The sequence below is a fragment of the Vespa mandarinia genome, chromosome 1 (genome assembly GCF_050613455.1).
Source record: "Vespa mandarinia isolate Hongniang chromosome 1, ASM5061345v1, whole genome shotgun sequence".
In the NCBI taxonomy this organism is placed as follows: domain Eukaryota; kingdom Metazoa; phylum Arthropoda; class Insecta; order Hymenoptera; family Vespidae; genus Vespa; species Vespa mandarinia.
The window spans coordinates 1426688-1442500 of record NC_140810.1 but is presented as its reverse complement, the minus strand read 5'-3'; the positions used below and the strand labels follow the sequence as shown (position 1 = coordinate 1442500).

The window sequence follows — 15813 nt, the reverse complement described above, 5'->3', positions numbered from 1 at the left end:
TTTGGTAATATAAAGAAATCGATTGATTTTATATTTCACTTATTACGAAGTTATAGCATGACGTAAGATATAAATAATTAGTATTCTATTCACAGTATCGCACTTGCAATAATTTCTTGATATTTGATTGGTCGACGAGAGTATCGAAGGTTACATTAATAATCATATTGCTAACCGATAAATTTTAATGTCACAACGTAACGATATCAAATACTTTTTCATCTTTATCCTTTAATTCATAAAAGCCATATCATCGTACTATCTTAACCTTATATTTTTCAATAGTGAAATAAATTATTCGAACGACAATTGCACCGCCATTTTTCGATTGTCAATTTCAAGATGGCTGCAGTGTGGCCACACAAGTAACTCGTGTTGCGGTATTCTCGTGGACGTTTTTTCGTTTCTGTGCCGATTTTAAAAGTGAATTTTTTTTGACTTTTATACTCGAACGATATTCCTCGACTGGGGAACATTTCTGTTCGCAATTGAGTCTACCAAGAAAACGGTTAAATTAAGTAAAATGGGTCGTTCGAGGTCTAGAACGAAATCGCCGAGTAGAAGGCGTCACAAGAGCAAACACTCTCGCAAACGATCCAAGTCTCGCGAAAAACATTCCAATAACAAATATTCGGATAAGCCGAAAGAACGCTCTTCTAAATCAAGGTTTGTTATATTTACTATTATATTAATCATATATGCATGTATATATGTATCTATATATACATATATAGATATATTATTATCGCTACTTCGTCGTCTATTCCACCATTTTGTCATGCGCCTCGCATTGAAGGGCGATGTTAAATTTATTGCGTGTTAATTTATAACTATGAATCGTTGCATATTGTTTCCTTTATATATCAACGTGTATTCTAGGTTCTTATTGAGACCTGCAATATGGTTGTCCTTCGTAATACATTAATATTATTAGCATATAATGGAACTGTTATACTCATCTATACACTTTTTGCTTACTCGCTAATATATCCTATTACACACACATATATATATATAATATGATATAATTTAATAAATTTTTTTTTTAACTCGTATCTTTTAACTATCTATGTTATTTATTTGTGATCAGTGTACACTATCGATATTGATATGTATTATTTGTATGCAGGAAAAGATCTCACTCGGCATCCTCAAGTACAGGATCTGATGCATCTGATGATGTACATATAGTTAGTCATAAAAAACGATCGTATAGAGACAGAGAAAGGAAAATGGACGAAGTCGAAAGGCTAGCAGAAATGGAGAGGCAAAGGTAATTGTCTAATCATTTTTATAACGTAGTAACTGTCAAGGTTAATATTGTACATAAATTATTATTGCGTGTATTCAAATTTCTGGAGAGGATTTTTATATAATTTAATTGATTGACAATTAAATAATATGAAATAAATGTTTTAATGTTATCGACTAAGAGAAGAAGAATTGTCTCTACGTAAATATACAAAGTGATATATAGTTGCAATGGAATATAATATTTTGTCGTATAGATTAAAGGTGCAAATATTTTATTGATTAAAATTTTCTGCATTAATTTTTGCATGTTGTTGGTAGTAGTTATTATTAAGGAAAGCTGCATCAGTTTTGCTTATAAGTTTTTATTTTGCTTTATTCTATTAGTATGTTATGTTTATTATTTCTGCGATATATCGTACTTCTATTTCCAGATATTTTGATTTTTTATTAAACAAAATAAATGAAAAATAAAGATTTGAGTAATAGTATATTGTTTTATAAAATTCTTGTTATACGTTTTTTTATAATTGTGTTGTCAGGAAAAAGAAAGAATTAATGAACAAAACCCTCATCACGAATGCGGTTGGGTAAGATTGTATAACTATTTCATGGTGGTGGTTAATCAGCCTTAATTCATATTTTATGAATAAAAATGGAAAAGCATGCCAAACATATTCCAATAAAACCATAGTATATGCCAAAGGGTTATTGGGAAAATAAGGTTATTATTAAATGGTTTGAGTGTAATGTATCCATCTTTAAAGTTGATATCTTTTAATATTTTCTAAAAAAATAAAAAGAAAAGAAAAAAAATAAAAAATAAAAATAAAAAAATATAAAAAAAAAATAAAAGCACGGCTAAAAAAACTATGTATGAAAAATTAAATAAGATCTTTTAGAACAACATGCTTGGCTGTCTGTCTGCAGACGGCAACGTGAAGTGGAGCAAAAGATGGTTGAAGAAGAAGCAGCCAAACGTATAGAGGAATTAGTACAGAAGAGGGTCGAGGAAGAACTAGAAAAACGTAAAGAAGAAATTGAAGCAGAAGTACAAAGACGAGTAGAGGAAGCAAAAAGGGCGATGGAGCGTCAAATGATGGAGGAGATGGAATGGAGACAAGCAAAACTGCGTGAGGAGGAGAAACGAAGAGAGGTAAGACCAATCCACAGAAACATTGGCCAGTGTTAGCCCAAGCGCTGTTACTTTCAGTGGGTAGTTAGCTTGTTACTTTCAAAGTACCCTGATATTACATTGAACCTATACTTTAACAAAAAGGCAGGTTCTGTAATATATGTTTATAGCATTATAGCTATTAAACTTGGAACAAGCTAAAATACTTTAGTTAAATTCTAAGGAGAAATAGAATTCTGTGACTGAGATGTGGGTAAGATGAAATATTGCATCGCAATAGTTGTGTAATCGTACATGGTTTGTACATCTCTGAAGATCAGCATTAGGGACGAGTATTGCACAGAATGTCGATAACATAAATTGCATATATATATTTACTTTTTCATTGCAAGTTGCTTGGTACCTGCGATATTGCTTAGTACCTACAACAATATTTATTACACTGTAAAATAAACGTAAATATTTTTTTAAATAATTATATCGCGCGGTTACAGCGTTTGGGCTTGAAGCAGTATGGTTCTTGAGTATATATACAAAAATTACTGACAAACCATACTGCTTTACCTTCCCAGCATCCACTGAAGTCGCGTTGTTGGGGAGAAATACTTTATATTATTGAAAAGATGTTGATATCATAGGCGCATGTATCAATTATTTATGGACAGAACATTGTATTTTGTAACATGTATATATTTATTATATCTGTACAACATTATAACCTTTCATCACACTATATCTCGACTGGCAATTGCATCAACAACTGAAAATTGTGTTCAAAGCAAAATCTGAAAAGTTTTGTTCACAATTTTTAAAGCTGTTGAACTTGTCGATCAGGCGAGCCAAAATACTTACGAAACTAGTTTACACGCGCATATGTCCTCATAATCCGTTAAAAAAAAAAAAAAAGAAAGAAAAAAAGTAGAAACAAGAGTATTGCAATTATTAAAAATAAAAATCCTAAGATTTGTAATATATTGAAAAGAAAATATTGAAAAATGGTCGTTATTTTGAAATAAAGTTATTTTTCTAAGTAATGGGAAACTAATGTTGATCCCTAAGCAGTTTTTTTTCGGTGAAATAGTAGTTTTACAGGAATGCTAGGTTCTTTTTTTTTTTTTTTTTTTTTTTTTTTATATATATATATATAACAAATAAATTAAATCGTATAAATATAGTGAAGTGATTATAAATGAAGTACATTTTTTTATACTTTATTTTGATTAGTTAATTATCTACTTCAGTTATTATCACAATATCTAAAACTCGGTGTTTGTAGCGATTTATTATTTCTTATATTTCATTATGTATTTGCACACGGTTTTTGTGAATATATAAAAATTAAAAAATTTAAGATAAATACTTTATTAAAAATCTAAATGTATTTTCACATGATCATTATCAACATGTCATAATCTTATTTATTTCTTGAATATATAGTATATGTCATCATAATTTATTGAAGAAATTATCAGTCAGTAAAAAATGATATATTAACTATATGTAATAGCTTGTAATGTAATTCCTTTCCTTATTTACTTTTGAGGTTTTTACATCATTTGTATTTCAATTAGAAATATATTGGCTTCAATTTGTTGGATAACTAGTCTTGAAATTTAGATAGATTATATTAAAAATCTATGCAAGGTAGTTATAGTGTGCAATTTTTTTAAACGCTCCAAATACCGAGCTCTAGTATTTATTTAATTTTTTATTTTTTATTTATTTATTTATTTATTTATTTTTTTTTTTTTTTTTTTTTTTTTTTTTTTTTTTTTTTGTACAATACTGATACATTCCGATGTCTTTCATTGTTATGGAAAATCCTGCTATCAACTATGATTTGCAGAAATCTACTAATATATATATATATTATATATATATAATATAATATTATATATATAATAATATATATATATATATATATATAGGCATTTATATACAATAGATTTTTATTTTTATTTTTTCTTTTCTCTTCTTTTCTTTTTTTTTTCTTTTTCTAATTTTTATTTTATTTGTTATTTATTTGTTTTTTCTCTTTTTTTTTGTTTTTTTTTGTTCCTTTTACATCTGACTAAGAATTTTTTGTCGTTCGTGTTTGTGCACAATTTTTTTTCTTTTTATCCTTGGAAAAAAAAATCAACACACACTCTGGTCAGATGGACAGCAATCCTGATTACAAGTTGAACAAACTTTGTTCTTGTTGCTTTGCACATTGAGTTTGCACTGAAAATGTCGACGAGTTTGGGAAAAAAAAAAGTTTATTAGAATGGGAGAAGTAGACCTTAAGGGGCAGAATTAGAATCCCATAGCAACAAAGCACGACCTAGCAATATATAGGTCACCTTCCTTACTGACTACCAACAGAAGATGCCGGTTTTTAACTCACTGCTGAGTGATTGTCGATGAAGAAGGCATCCCCTACGTGCTGGCGTGAGCTCCATTCAGGTATTATCCAATTTATATATTCATAATTCATTTTATACCAATATTATTATTATCATTCTTTGTTAAAACACTATCAAGAAAAGAGACCACATTAGGGATCATTTTAGATTCGTTAAATAGTAATACCTGGGACACAACGCATTCCGTCAACAGGTCGGGCGGATGACACCGTTCGTTTCTAAATGTATTTGAATATAATTTTAAATAAAAACACTGAACATCATTTGAAAAAAAATATATATGTATGTATGTGTATATATATATATGTATATATATGTATATGTATATGTATATCAATGCTGATTATTATACACACGAATGTATCCTCTCTGGTAAAGTATATACACTATCTTCTCTCTCTCTCTCTCTCTCTCTCTCTCTCTCTCTCTCTCTCTCTCTCTCTCTCTTTCTCTCTCTCTCTCTCTCTCTCTCTCTCTCTCTTAGTATATTTAATCATTAACCTACATTAAACGGGAACATAGACGTGTCGCGTTAAAAAAAAAAAGAAAATATAAAAAAAAAGAAAGAAAGAAAAGAACAAGACAAGATATCACGATTTTGTCTACATATTTGCATGCACAGTGGATATCGATCCAATGTCATAATTTATTTTTTTCACTTTCAAGTGGCATCCTAAGTCGTCGTATTTTCATCTGGGAAATCTCTGACAATACACAGCATTCGCTGGGAACTAAGAGGAACAAGTTTAATTCTGAAAGAAAGGAAGTGGGTTTTTTTGTACATGCGTCCTCTGTCATTTTATCACGACAAGCCATCCTACTTATCTAAAACCCGGCCTAAAAATTTCACATATCCCCAATTACTTTTCCTATACATGAAGGTTCTTAGGATGTATTAGGCTGTTGAAATAGCGGCACTAAGCTTTTGGATATGAACGGTGTACCAACAACTGGTGAGCGACGATATCATTACCTTGTGTAAACATATTCTGTTGTCATTGTAGGAGGAAGAGCGGAAGAAGCGCGAGGAACTAGAGAGGATCATGGAGGAAAACAACAGAAAAATTGAAGAAGCACAGAAGAAACTTGTGAGTTACAGATAGATTATAACAAGACAAAGTAAAGATAGGTATACTTGTCTTGTATTATCTATTTTTCTTACTCTACAAATTTAGGCTGAGGAGAGATTGGCAATGGTTGAAGAACAACGTCTTATGGAAGAAGAAAGGCAGAGAATGAGAAAAGAACATGAAAAACGTGTTAAGGAGGAGCAGAAAAAGATCCTAGGCAAGAACAACTCGAGGCCTAAATTGTCGTTTACGCTAAAACCAGTTACGTGAGTTTGTATTATACCGTGCAGATATATATGTGATATTCACATATTCTTGTCGGTTTTGAAATTAGTTCATAACCAACAAGAATACTCGTTTGCTGCGCATATAAAAATATTTCAGTCAATGCAGCAACAAATGCCCAAAGCTTATGTGAATTTATTCACTGTGATTGTTGAAATCTCCGAAGCATTGAAATGTCATTTGATTATGACTTTAATTGGTATGTCAAAATCTAATGATAGATTTCATGCTTGAAAGGTTTCATTACGATCATAACTGGGACTTAACTTTTTTTCAAGCTACACTTACATCAAAATTCATTCAATTTTATGTAAACGAAATTCCTTTATTCTACAATATTATTGTGTGTGATATAATAAATTGCTTACAGACGTATCGACGGCTGTTCAGCAAGTTAGTTAATTCTATATTTTTGGTGTAAGTGCGGTTTAAATATATGTGTTCCCAATTCACAAATACAATTTTAAATAGTATGGATTTTCTCTTATTGTATTATAACAGGAAATAAAATGATTTTATTTCAGTTAGAATATATTACGAATATTATGCTAGGGTATATTTGTACTTTCTATAGAAGCAGAAGATTTATCTCACACAGTAAATATAACAATATGGAACTACAAACTGATTAAAGCTATTCCGTTATTAAGTTGAATGTTATTTATCGGTTGTATGACACAACAATATGCACACAGATTTCCTTAATATTTGCAATACGCGTTATTTGATAATCCTCGTTATAATCGAAAATTTTGATAAAAGACATCTGTTATTGTGTTTCCAAAATTTTACATTATTTTAATCAAAAAAACAAAAAAAGACAACAGGGGAAAAAAAAAGAAACGAAAGAAAAAGAACAAGCCGGGAAAGTGATGAATAGATGATCTAAGATTGATAGTGGATGATTTTGTACGTATCGAAATATAAGTGCAGACGTGAGAAGAATGTCCTCTACTTAATCGTGTATAAATATGTATTTAAAAGAAGAAAGAAAAAAAAATCTGTTCATACAGAATTGTATACTCGTGATATTGTTACTTGTAAAATAAATACGTTTTTATTAGTCGCTCTTTTGTTCGTTCAATCGAGTTAGTTTTCGTTTTTAGAATATATTAATTGTAATTATAACGATCTAGTCGATGTAATTCTGTATCTTTTGTTTTGTATTATATATATTTTTTTGTGTATATATATATATATACACATATGTATATATATATATATATAAAAGAATTTGTAAAAGATTAATTCAGAGATATTGCCAATTCATATGTTGTACAATTTTGGATTTTGTTAGCATAGCTTTACCCAAAGCAGTTAGACATAATCCAGTGTTAGGCTGTATTTCAGTGATCACTTGTTTATACGCTAACACAAAATCTCCTGTATCTGCGTCTGGATCGAATGGATAATCCATTATGACTAAAGTAGAGAAAAAAAAAAAAGAAAAAGAAAAGAAAACATTTTTATAAAACTAATTTATTGGATAAAATATATTAAATAAAATAAATAATAATAATACCTTTTATAAGACTCTCCAATACATTAGGATATAATCTTTGAGTGATTCTAGTTCCAGGTGGATGCATACGAGGATTCGTATTTATCTCTATCAGCCAAACCGATAGATCATCCATTATTACAAAATCTGCTCCATACAATTCAAAACTGCATCTTCTTTTATCCATGTGTTCTTGCGCTGCCAACATAGTAGCGATTATAGCTTGACACATTTTTGGATAAATTTTTTCGTACCATGGTTCTCCCGTATACCCTATTGTTCTGTATACAAAATTAAATCGTTGCAATTAGTTCATTTTTTTTTCTTCTTTTTTCTTTTTTTTTTTTCCGTAAAGCATTGTCGATGCTAATTTATATTTACTGACTTTAAATATTCATTAAGTTTTTCGCAATCCCAATCTTGCGAACGAATAGAAGTCTTAGGAATAATATACTTGTTCTGGACCGCAGTGTTACAAATGTGTATAGCTTCGTGATAGCTATCAAAAGAGAACGGCCTTGAGCTAAAACGTAAAAACGATTCTCTGATACACAGTAATATTTATTGTTCATAGTACCATGATGTAAAGTGATAATAATTTTACTCATAAACAAACTTTGTACTTGTAAATCCATATAGTTAGCGGATAACTGTTAGTAACGAGATACCATTGTCTAACATCGAACTTCGTGTCCTTAACGAGTAATGGTTTTTCTACAAAATCAAATTTCTCACGTATGCTTTTCCACTGATTTTAACGTTTATCAAAAAGATTCGCAATAGACATTTTGATTACCTATGTACTTTTGTACAATAAAATAATCTTTTGCACAATCCTGTACTCTTTTAATTATGTAACTTAATTTATGTGCCATCGCAATACCAACTCCGCAGCAATAATTACTTGGTTTTAAGATCCAAATATTTCGCATTCCATTTAATTCGTATTGAGGATCGTTTTCCTTAACTTTCTTTAAAATTTCCACCGCCGAATCGTATAATATCTAAACGTTTTAAAAAATATATTGCCTTAATATTAATCTATAGTAAATATTATAGCATAGATCATTTTTTTTTTTTTTTTTTTTTTTTTTTTTAACGCACAGATAAAGAACGTTCGTCGTTGAACTCTTCATTTATAATTCCATTGCCACGATGAACTACCATAACATAATCGTCGATAAATTTATCCCACTCTGTCGAAGAAATAGGAACTTCCGGTATATCCAAATACTCATCGTTTTTCATGGCAATAAAATTCTCACAACGTTTTATCGCAAATTCGATTTGTTTCGATGAAATTGGTGACGAGCCTTTATTAGATATATTGACACCTTGCTCGATTTGATCGGTGAACCATTTTAAAAGGCTCACCGCTGCAGTTTGTCGATAATCATCGATAAATGCACCTTTGTCACGGGCAACGTTGTAACTTCTTGGATAATTTACAGTGGAAACATTATCCTCGGTATGCCAATGAACATTTCCCAAAATTATTGCCATTCCGAGCTGTGAAAAGAAAAACAAAGAAAAAAAAAAGTAAGTAAAAGGAAATAGGATTAATCTTTTTAATTTTTCGATTAAAAATTGTTTTCTTTGTTCACAAACGAATTTTTCATATTTTCATTGATTTTTACCTTCGACGTATATATAAATGATTTGTCATATCTATTCAACAATGTATCAGGTTTGATATGACCTGTCCATTCTACAAAATCATTACGACAATCCCAGATAAAATCTGGTGGTACATGTTTCAATACAGTGAAAATAATATAATCCTCGTTCAAGGATCCATCTGGAAGATGAATATTACCAATCGATGGTGAATCCATAATAGCTGCATTACCTAAAAATCAATTATACTATATCATTGGTATAATTAAAAAAAAAAAAAAGATAAATACCATAAGGCACGTGTCTCGTTTTTCTAGATTCGTATTTCTTTATCCAACCTCTTTTCTTTAATGTATTTTCCAAATATGGAATATCGCCACGTATTAGAAAGATCTTTTTGTTCTAAGACCAAATGAAATTTTTGTTGTACAATAAATTTTTCTTATGATTTGATATATATATATATATATATATATATATATATATATATATATTTGTAATTTTTGTCTTTACCTTAACAGCTTCTTCCACTCTTCGTTGAATTGCAAAGTAGTTATCCTTGTTATTATGATGTATTCTTAGATCATCCAGGGATATTTCATTCACTTCAATCGTTTTAGATTCAATCGATTTATTATCTACTTCTGTTTCATCGGATGTATTCGCTCTAATAATAATAGAATCTTCCTGTAAAGGAACGTCCTTTGATGGTACGAAACAATTCACTATTTCTTCGTTACAATCCGACGTATCTTTGCTTGTAATTATTTGATAATTATTTCTCGTCGTTTTCGAAAGAATCGAATGTTTCTCGATTTTTTTTTCTTCGTTCTATAATAGAATACATTTACAAAATGATATTAAAGATCTCTGTGTCAAATTAATATTTTGATTTAATTTAACAATATGCATTTATACATAGTCACATACTTACATTGTGATTGAAATTTAACAAAGTTCTAGTCGGTGGTGGCTTTCGTACTTTGTCCATATTTTTTGTTAAAATAGTTGCCGGTGGAACAAAACTTGATGGTCTGATAACAGATTTTAAAACTTGTTGGTCAAATTGTTTTCTTTGTTGTTTCATTTGAAAAAGTTTGGCCTTATAAAATCCTTGCGATAGGAAATCAGTTTTTGGTGATACAGTGGATTTCTTAGATTCGTTCCGTTTGTTGCTTGTACCAGGCTCGCTGACTGGATCGATATTTCGTCAGCTTTACCGATTATGAATCAACGTGTAATAATTGATAAAGAACGTATTTAAAAAGAGAATCGTCGCGAAACAATACGGTATCTTACCTGAGGGTAATCTTTTCGTTGACTGTTGAGAATTTATTTTATTTGCTATAGTACCAGTTTGTCCGCGAAGAATAGCATCGTGTCTTAATCCTGAATGCAAACGATCCTGATTGTTACAATGAGAATCCTGTTCCATATTCGTGAACATGAGTGCGACAAAAAATGTAAAATTCAATTTGGAAATGATATTTTTGTTGATAATAATAGATTCGATTGATTTATAATTAATAGTTTAATTTAGAGATATGCATAGATCGAAAAGGAGGTTATATAAGATTTGTTAAAATCATTTGATAGCATCGAAAGCACGATATTCGATTGCTTCGTATTTTTTTGTTTTATCATGAATTTCAGATCGATGTTATTTTATAGACTTCGTGAGATATCGAGATTAGATCTTTTTTCCTCGTATACTAAGACTTGTTCCTTGACCTAAAACGTTGACCCCATAAAATGCATGACGTTGTTTGAAAATGCATTCGAATTTACCATGTAACATTTTTCGACTCTTTCGACGATCTATAATAACTTTAGAAACATATTAGATTATGAATATTTTTATAATTACATCAATCGAATTATTATTCTTAATTTTTATACTTTTTATGGTGTCTTCGATAACTTCTGGATAAAGTTTTGCGGTAACACTACTGCTAGGTGGATGCAATCGAGGATTCGTATTGATTTCGATTAGCCAAACAGAAAAATCGTCCATTATTACAAAATCTGCACCATATAATTGAAAACTATTCTTTCGATTCACCATGTAATCCTGAGATGCTAACAGCGCACCTACCAAATTCTGTTTGATACTTGGTCTGATAATTTTTTCCCATGCTGCCTCTTCGTTTTTCGATCTAATCAAAAAAGTATAATTGTCATATTAAAACATCGATCTTTAAATAATAATTTAGAAAAATTATTTACCTGAGATAGTCTTTAAAATTTTGAAGATTCCAATGAAATTCATTTGGTAATTGTAAATTCGTTCTAGGCAATTTTCTATATTTCAATTGTACAGTTGTATTACATAAGTGAATAGACTCGTGGAAATCGTCAAGCGTGAAATTTTTTGATGCAAAGCGTATTAGAATATCTCTAACATAAAAAATATTATTTTAATTTAACAAGATTAATAATGAAATAATAAGGACATGGAAAGAATGAAAATTAATATAAAATTCTTACTTATACATCCATACAATGAGAGGTTGCGTACTAGTTATTAAAAACCACTGTCTAACATCTATCTTTGTCTTGTGAACGAGTAAGGGTCGTTCTAAAAATATTTTTCGAATTTTTATGAAAAATTTCATTATAGAAATATTTGATTTTTTAGGAACAAAAAAAAAAAAGAAAAGAAAAAGAAGACGGAAAAGAAGAAAACTTGCCAATATATTTCTGGACAACATATTGCATTCCCTCCTTCGCAGCTTGGTTTACTTTATGTAATATATCATTCAAAGAATTTTTAAGAACAATACCTCTTCCTAAACTCTTATCACCAGGCTTTAAAATCCAAATATTTCGCATACCATCTACACGACTTTGTGGACGACACCTTGACATCCCTTTTAAAATGTTGTCAGTTAACGTTAACAGTACCTAAAAATATTTTTCATTTTAAATAAACTTTTTAAATTGAACATTTAATAAATATAAAAAAAAGAAAGAACTATCTCAAGATCATGTAACTTAATGAACATACGTTTATATCAACCTTGTCATTTGTCTTTAAAATGGCATGATGATTTATAATATTTCCGTACCAATGTAAAAATTGATTCCAAGCAGTTGCAGGAGCATCTTTGTAATCATCTCTATCTATGTCTTCGTGTATTCTTACACTTAAAAAAAAAAAAAGAAGAGAAAAGAGAAAACTATCGACTTATGGATTCGTAAAATTAACTCTTAATTAATTTTAAATTATATACCTTAAATATTCCACGCAACGTTCGAGAGCAAATAAAATTGCATTTATAGGAATCGTACCATCCGGGGACCATGCAGAGTTAGGTCCTGCTATACTTGTTAAAAATAAAAACCATTTCAATATTCCAGTGCATGCAGTGATATAAAAATCGCGTTTGAATTCTTCGATTTGTATGCTCTATCAAAATAAATACCCACATTCCCACCCGCATTTCGTATTATTTAATTGTAACAATGTATTTGATTATTTTGATAAAAATTATTAAATACCTGATAAAAATTATAACATCGAGGAAATTGAATATTAGATACACCAGCTTCGTAAAACCAAGAAACATTTTCTAAATTATTACACATATCGATCTAAAAGATAAATTAATCTTTTTTTTTTGTTTATGATCATTGTACGAGATTAAACAAATAATAATTATTATTTCGTACTTTCGATGTGAAATAACATCCTGCAAATTTGTTTATTAATGTTTTTTCATCCATTCGTATTGCGAATGCCTTCTTATTGGTATACCATATAAAGTTAGCAGGTTGCCGTAATAACTTCTCTACTTGTTCTAATCCGACTAGGAAAAAAATAAAAAAAATATTAGTTCTATCTTATATTAGAAAATTATATTAAAAGATAATCAAATTTTACCTTCGTTCGTTACGCATGCCAACGAAATCATTTTTCTAATAGCTTTTTTTTCAATCCAACCACGTTTATTCAAAGGCTTCCTTATTACAGGAAATATTCCAGAAATCACGAAAATCTTCCGTTCGTTCGATGCTTTCGTTAGAATCTTTAATATGAAATTAATTCTTGCATTAGAGGTTGTCAATAGTTTCAAACATTCTGTTAACAATATACTGCCATGATCGGATTCATTTTCTTTATTTTCTTCTTCCAAAAGATCATCGATATTGTCACGATTACAACATATAGCAGCACTTTTTTTTTCCTCTACTATAATCTTCACATCTTCCTGATTTTCATTCATATTTTTTGGACAAATCTAATTACGATCGAATTAGTAATAAAATGATATAATGTGTACATACATATATCTATTTATTAGGTATAATATAAATTGTATGTATATATTGTTTATACTATAAATTATCTCATCAAATATACCTGCCAACCTTGATTATGTTTTTTGATCATACAATTTTTTGAAATTAAAGATATTTGCCACTTAGGATCAATATTTTTTATATTATCATAATCATTATTCTTCGAATTTTCGATCCAACCAATTTTCTCCGAGGATACCACATTGTTTCCTCGAGGGAATATATATTCCGTTTGTTCCCATTGCATATTGCATTTTTATAATATTTTGCAACGATAAATATTTTTTACTACAAATTTATAAATACACGTCCACAAAATGTTAACCTATTGATTATAACATTGCTTTCAATTTTACATAATATACTAATGTATAACACGAATCAAGCTACGATCGACAAAGTGATCGATAAATAATCGACTCCTTTTTTCGATGATACTCGCATTTTCGAAAAAATACTATCATTTCATTCAATCGATAAATATAAACATATCGCTTAACAAATATAAACATATCACTTAAACACATTTTCGTATCATTGCATATGTATAATTTATTGGATATGTAATTTTAACAAAATATGATTTTAATATTTCAATAAATTTTCTATCTTAAATCAGCATGTAAGGAGTTAAAGAATCTGCGGATGTTAAAGAATGCATCATGCATTTCTTCTTTTTAAAAGGTGATTCGCCATCTATTTCAATATTATTTTCTTTGAAATGATTCCAACCATTTGAATAGATGTATCTTTTCAAAGTATTTCTCATAGTATCGTCCAATGTTTTCTCTATTACAGGATTTTTAAAAATAGGTTTTTTAGTTCGACTTTCTCCGGACTTATTATTGTTTAAAATCGAAATACATCCTCCGTCGTTCTTCTTTTTATTATAATTTTTACGAATACAATTATTTTTCTTTCTATCAGAGAGATCATTTTTGTCAACTGTCTTTATTATTTCGTTTAATACGTATATCAAACGTTTGTTATCCGCAATCTTCTTTTGGATCTTTCTTCTTTGCGCACCTGACAATTTACTCTTCAATTTATTTTCCGAAATATTTTTTCGAAATATTCCTACAGTCCTTTGGCATTGATTATTTTTTACTGAAATTGGATTTTGACGACTTTTCGTTTTCATTGAATGTGAATCAGATTTGCCAGATGTCTTAGATAATTTTAAAACGAACGAATTAACAGAAGATTTCTTATCATTCGTTAAGATTTTTCTTTGAAAAGATTTCATTTGTGTTCTTCCTAATTCATGTTGAGTCTCGTTAAATTCAACAAATCCAACTTTCTTCTTGTGTTCCAATAGGATGCTATTTTTTCCTTTGAGTGGTATTTTATCGATCGATTTTCGTTTCAAAAATGATCCAAGAGATTTGCTATTTTCTTGTCTCGTATAAAATCGATATAAATTTTGATCAGTTTCTTGTAACTTATACAAACTCGTATTATTTTTTAAATCGCGTTTCGTAAAATTTCGTGGTAAAGATTGTAACCATTTTAAAACATTCACAACACTTTCTGATTCGCTTTCATTGTCTGTCCTATCGTTAGAATCATCAGACAGTGTTTGATTACCGTTACTACATTTTCTTTTATCCTTAAAATATACAAATATTAATGTGATATATCCATTAATTCTAATTATCTCAATTGTTTCGTCAATGTTTAATTAAATATAGAATTAACGATAAATAATTACCGACCGATGTTTTGGATGTACGACGTCGAAAATAAGTACATTGAAAATTATCTTTCCTTTCATTAGGAAAGATTAATTTATCCATATCATTTTCGATCATCCTTATCGTTTCAATATTTTTATTTAGAAAATTTTGATTTACAATTAAATCGGATTGTGCCATTTTATGAAAGAATATTATCAAAAGAAAACTTTTATCATTAACATTGAACCCAATAGAACATATTGCAAACGTGAATATGAATTTATAAATAAAACATCGTTTGGTTGTGTAACAGAACGAACGGAAATAATGTTTAGGTTGTTCACTATCTTTTGTTCAAAGCGTGTATGACTTCAGCGATGAGTATGGGCAAAATATGAACTACAAATGCAAAAAGGGAACACTATCCCCACCATGCATCTATCGTATCGATATGCTTGTGTTAGTAATTCCCCTCTCACGCATAAATAACAATTGATTACGTGTGAATTAGAGTAAGTATAATAGTTTTAATGCATTGTGAATTCATACTTTTCAATTTCTCATACATAAA

The 15813-nt window shown here is 29.2% G+C and overlaps 4 protein-coding genes across 5 annotated transcripts; 1 reads left to right on the top strand and 3 right to left on the bottom strand.

Annotated features, from left to right (window-relative positions):
- Positions 1-228: 228 nt before the first annotated feature.
- Arglu1 (Arginine and glutamate rich 1) lies at positions 229-7116 on the top strand. 2 transcript variants are annotated; one of them, XM_035876251.2, is made up of 6 exons: positions 229-666; positions 1130-1273; positions 1794-1841; positions 2182-2407; positions 5796-5879; positions 5967-7116. In XM_035876251.2, exons 1-6 carry the CDS (start codon positions 524-526, stop codon positions 6129-6131), a joined length of 810 nt encoding a protein of 269 aa, XP_035732144.1. In that variant the 5' UTR covers positions 229-523; the 3' UTR covers positions 6132-7116. The 2 variants fall into 2 exon arrangements, with proteins under 2 accessions (XP_035732144.1, XP_035732145.1); XM_035876252.2 differs by lacking the exon at positions 1794-1841 and having other exon boundaries at positions 244-666.
- Positions 7117-7287: 171 nt separating this feature from the next.
- Positions 7288-10758, bottom strand: LOC118446000 (tubulin glycylase 3A). The gene is made up of 11 exons (XM_085664983.1): positions 10564-10758; positions 10199-10458; positions 9778-10095; positions 9555-9666; positions 9285-9496; positions 8752-9156; positions 8444-8651; positions 8271-8361; positions 8033-8191; positions 7669-7928; positions 7288-7568 (listed from the first exon to the last, which is right to left on the bottom strand). The coding sequence occupies exons 1-11, from the start codon at positions 10709-10711 to the stop codon at positions 7396-7398; spliced, it is 2346 nt and encodes a 781-aa protein (XP_085521109.1). The 5' UTR covers positions 10712-10758; the 3' UTR covers positions 7288-7395.
- Positions 10759-10924: 166 nt separating this feature from the next.
- Positions 10925-13490, bottom strand: LOC146873261 (tubulin glycylase 3A-like). Its single transcript, XM_085663395.1, is given in 10 exon segments — positions 10925-11091; positions 11164-11420; positions 11491-11661; positions 11752-11842; positions 11955-12168; positions 12272-12410; positions 12498-12673; positions 12766-12858; positions 12937-13073; positions 13148-13490. Coding segments are annotated over 10 exon segments (1788 nt in total).
- Positions 13491-14083: 593 nt separating this feature from the next.
- LOC118446029 (uncharacterized) lies at positions 14084-15566 on the bottom strand. Its single transcript, XM_035876180.2, has 2 exons — positions 15282-15566; positions 14084-15175 (listed from the first exon to the last, which is right to left on the bottom strand). Exons 1-2 carry the CDS (start codon positions 15438-15440, stop codon positions 14177-14179), a joined length of 1158 nt encoding a protein of 385 aa, XP_035732073.2. The 5' UTR covers positions 15441-15566; the 3' UTR covers positions 14084-14176.
- Positions 15567-15813: the final 247 nt, after the last annotated feature.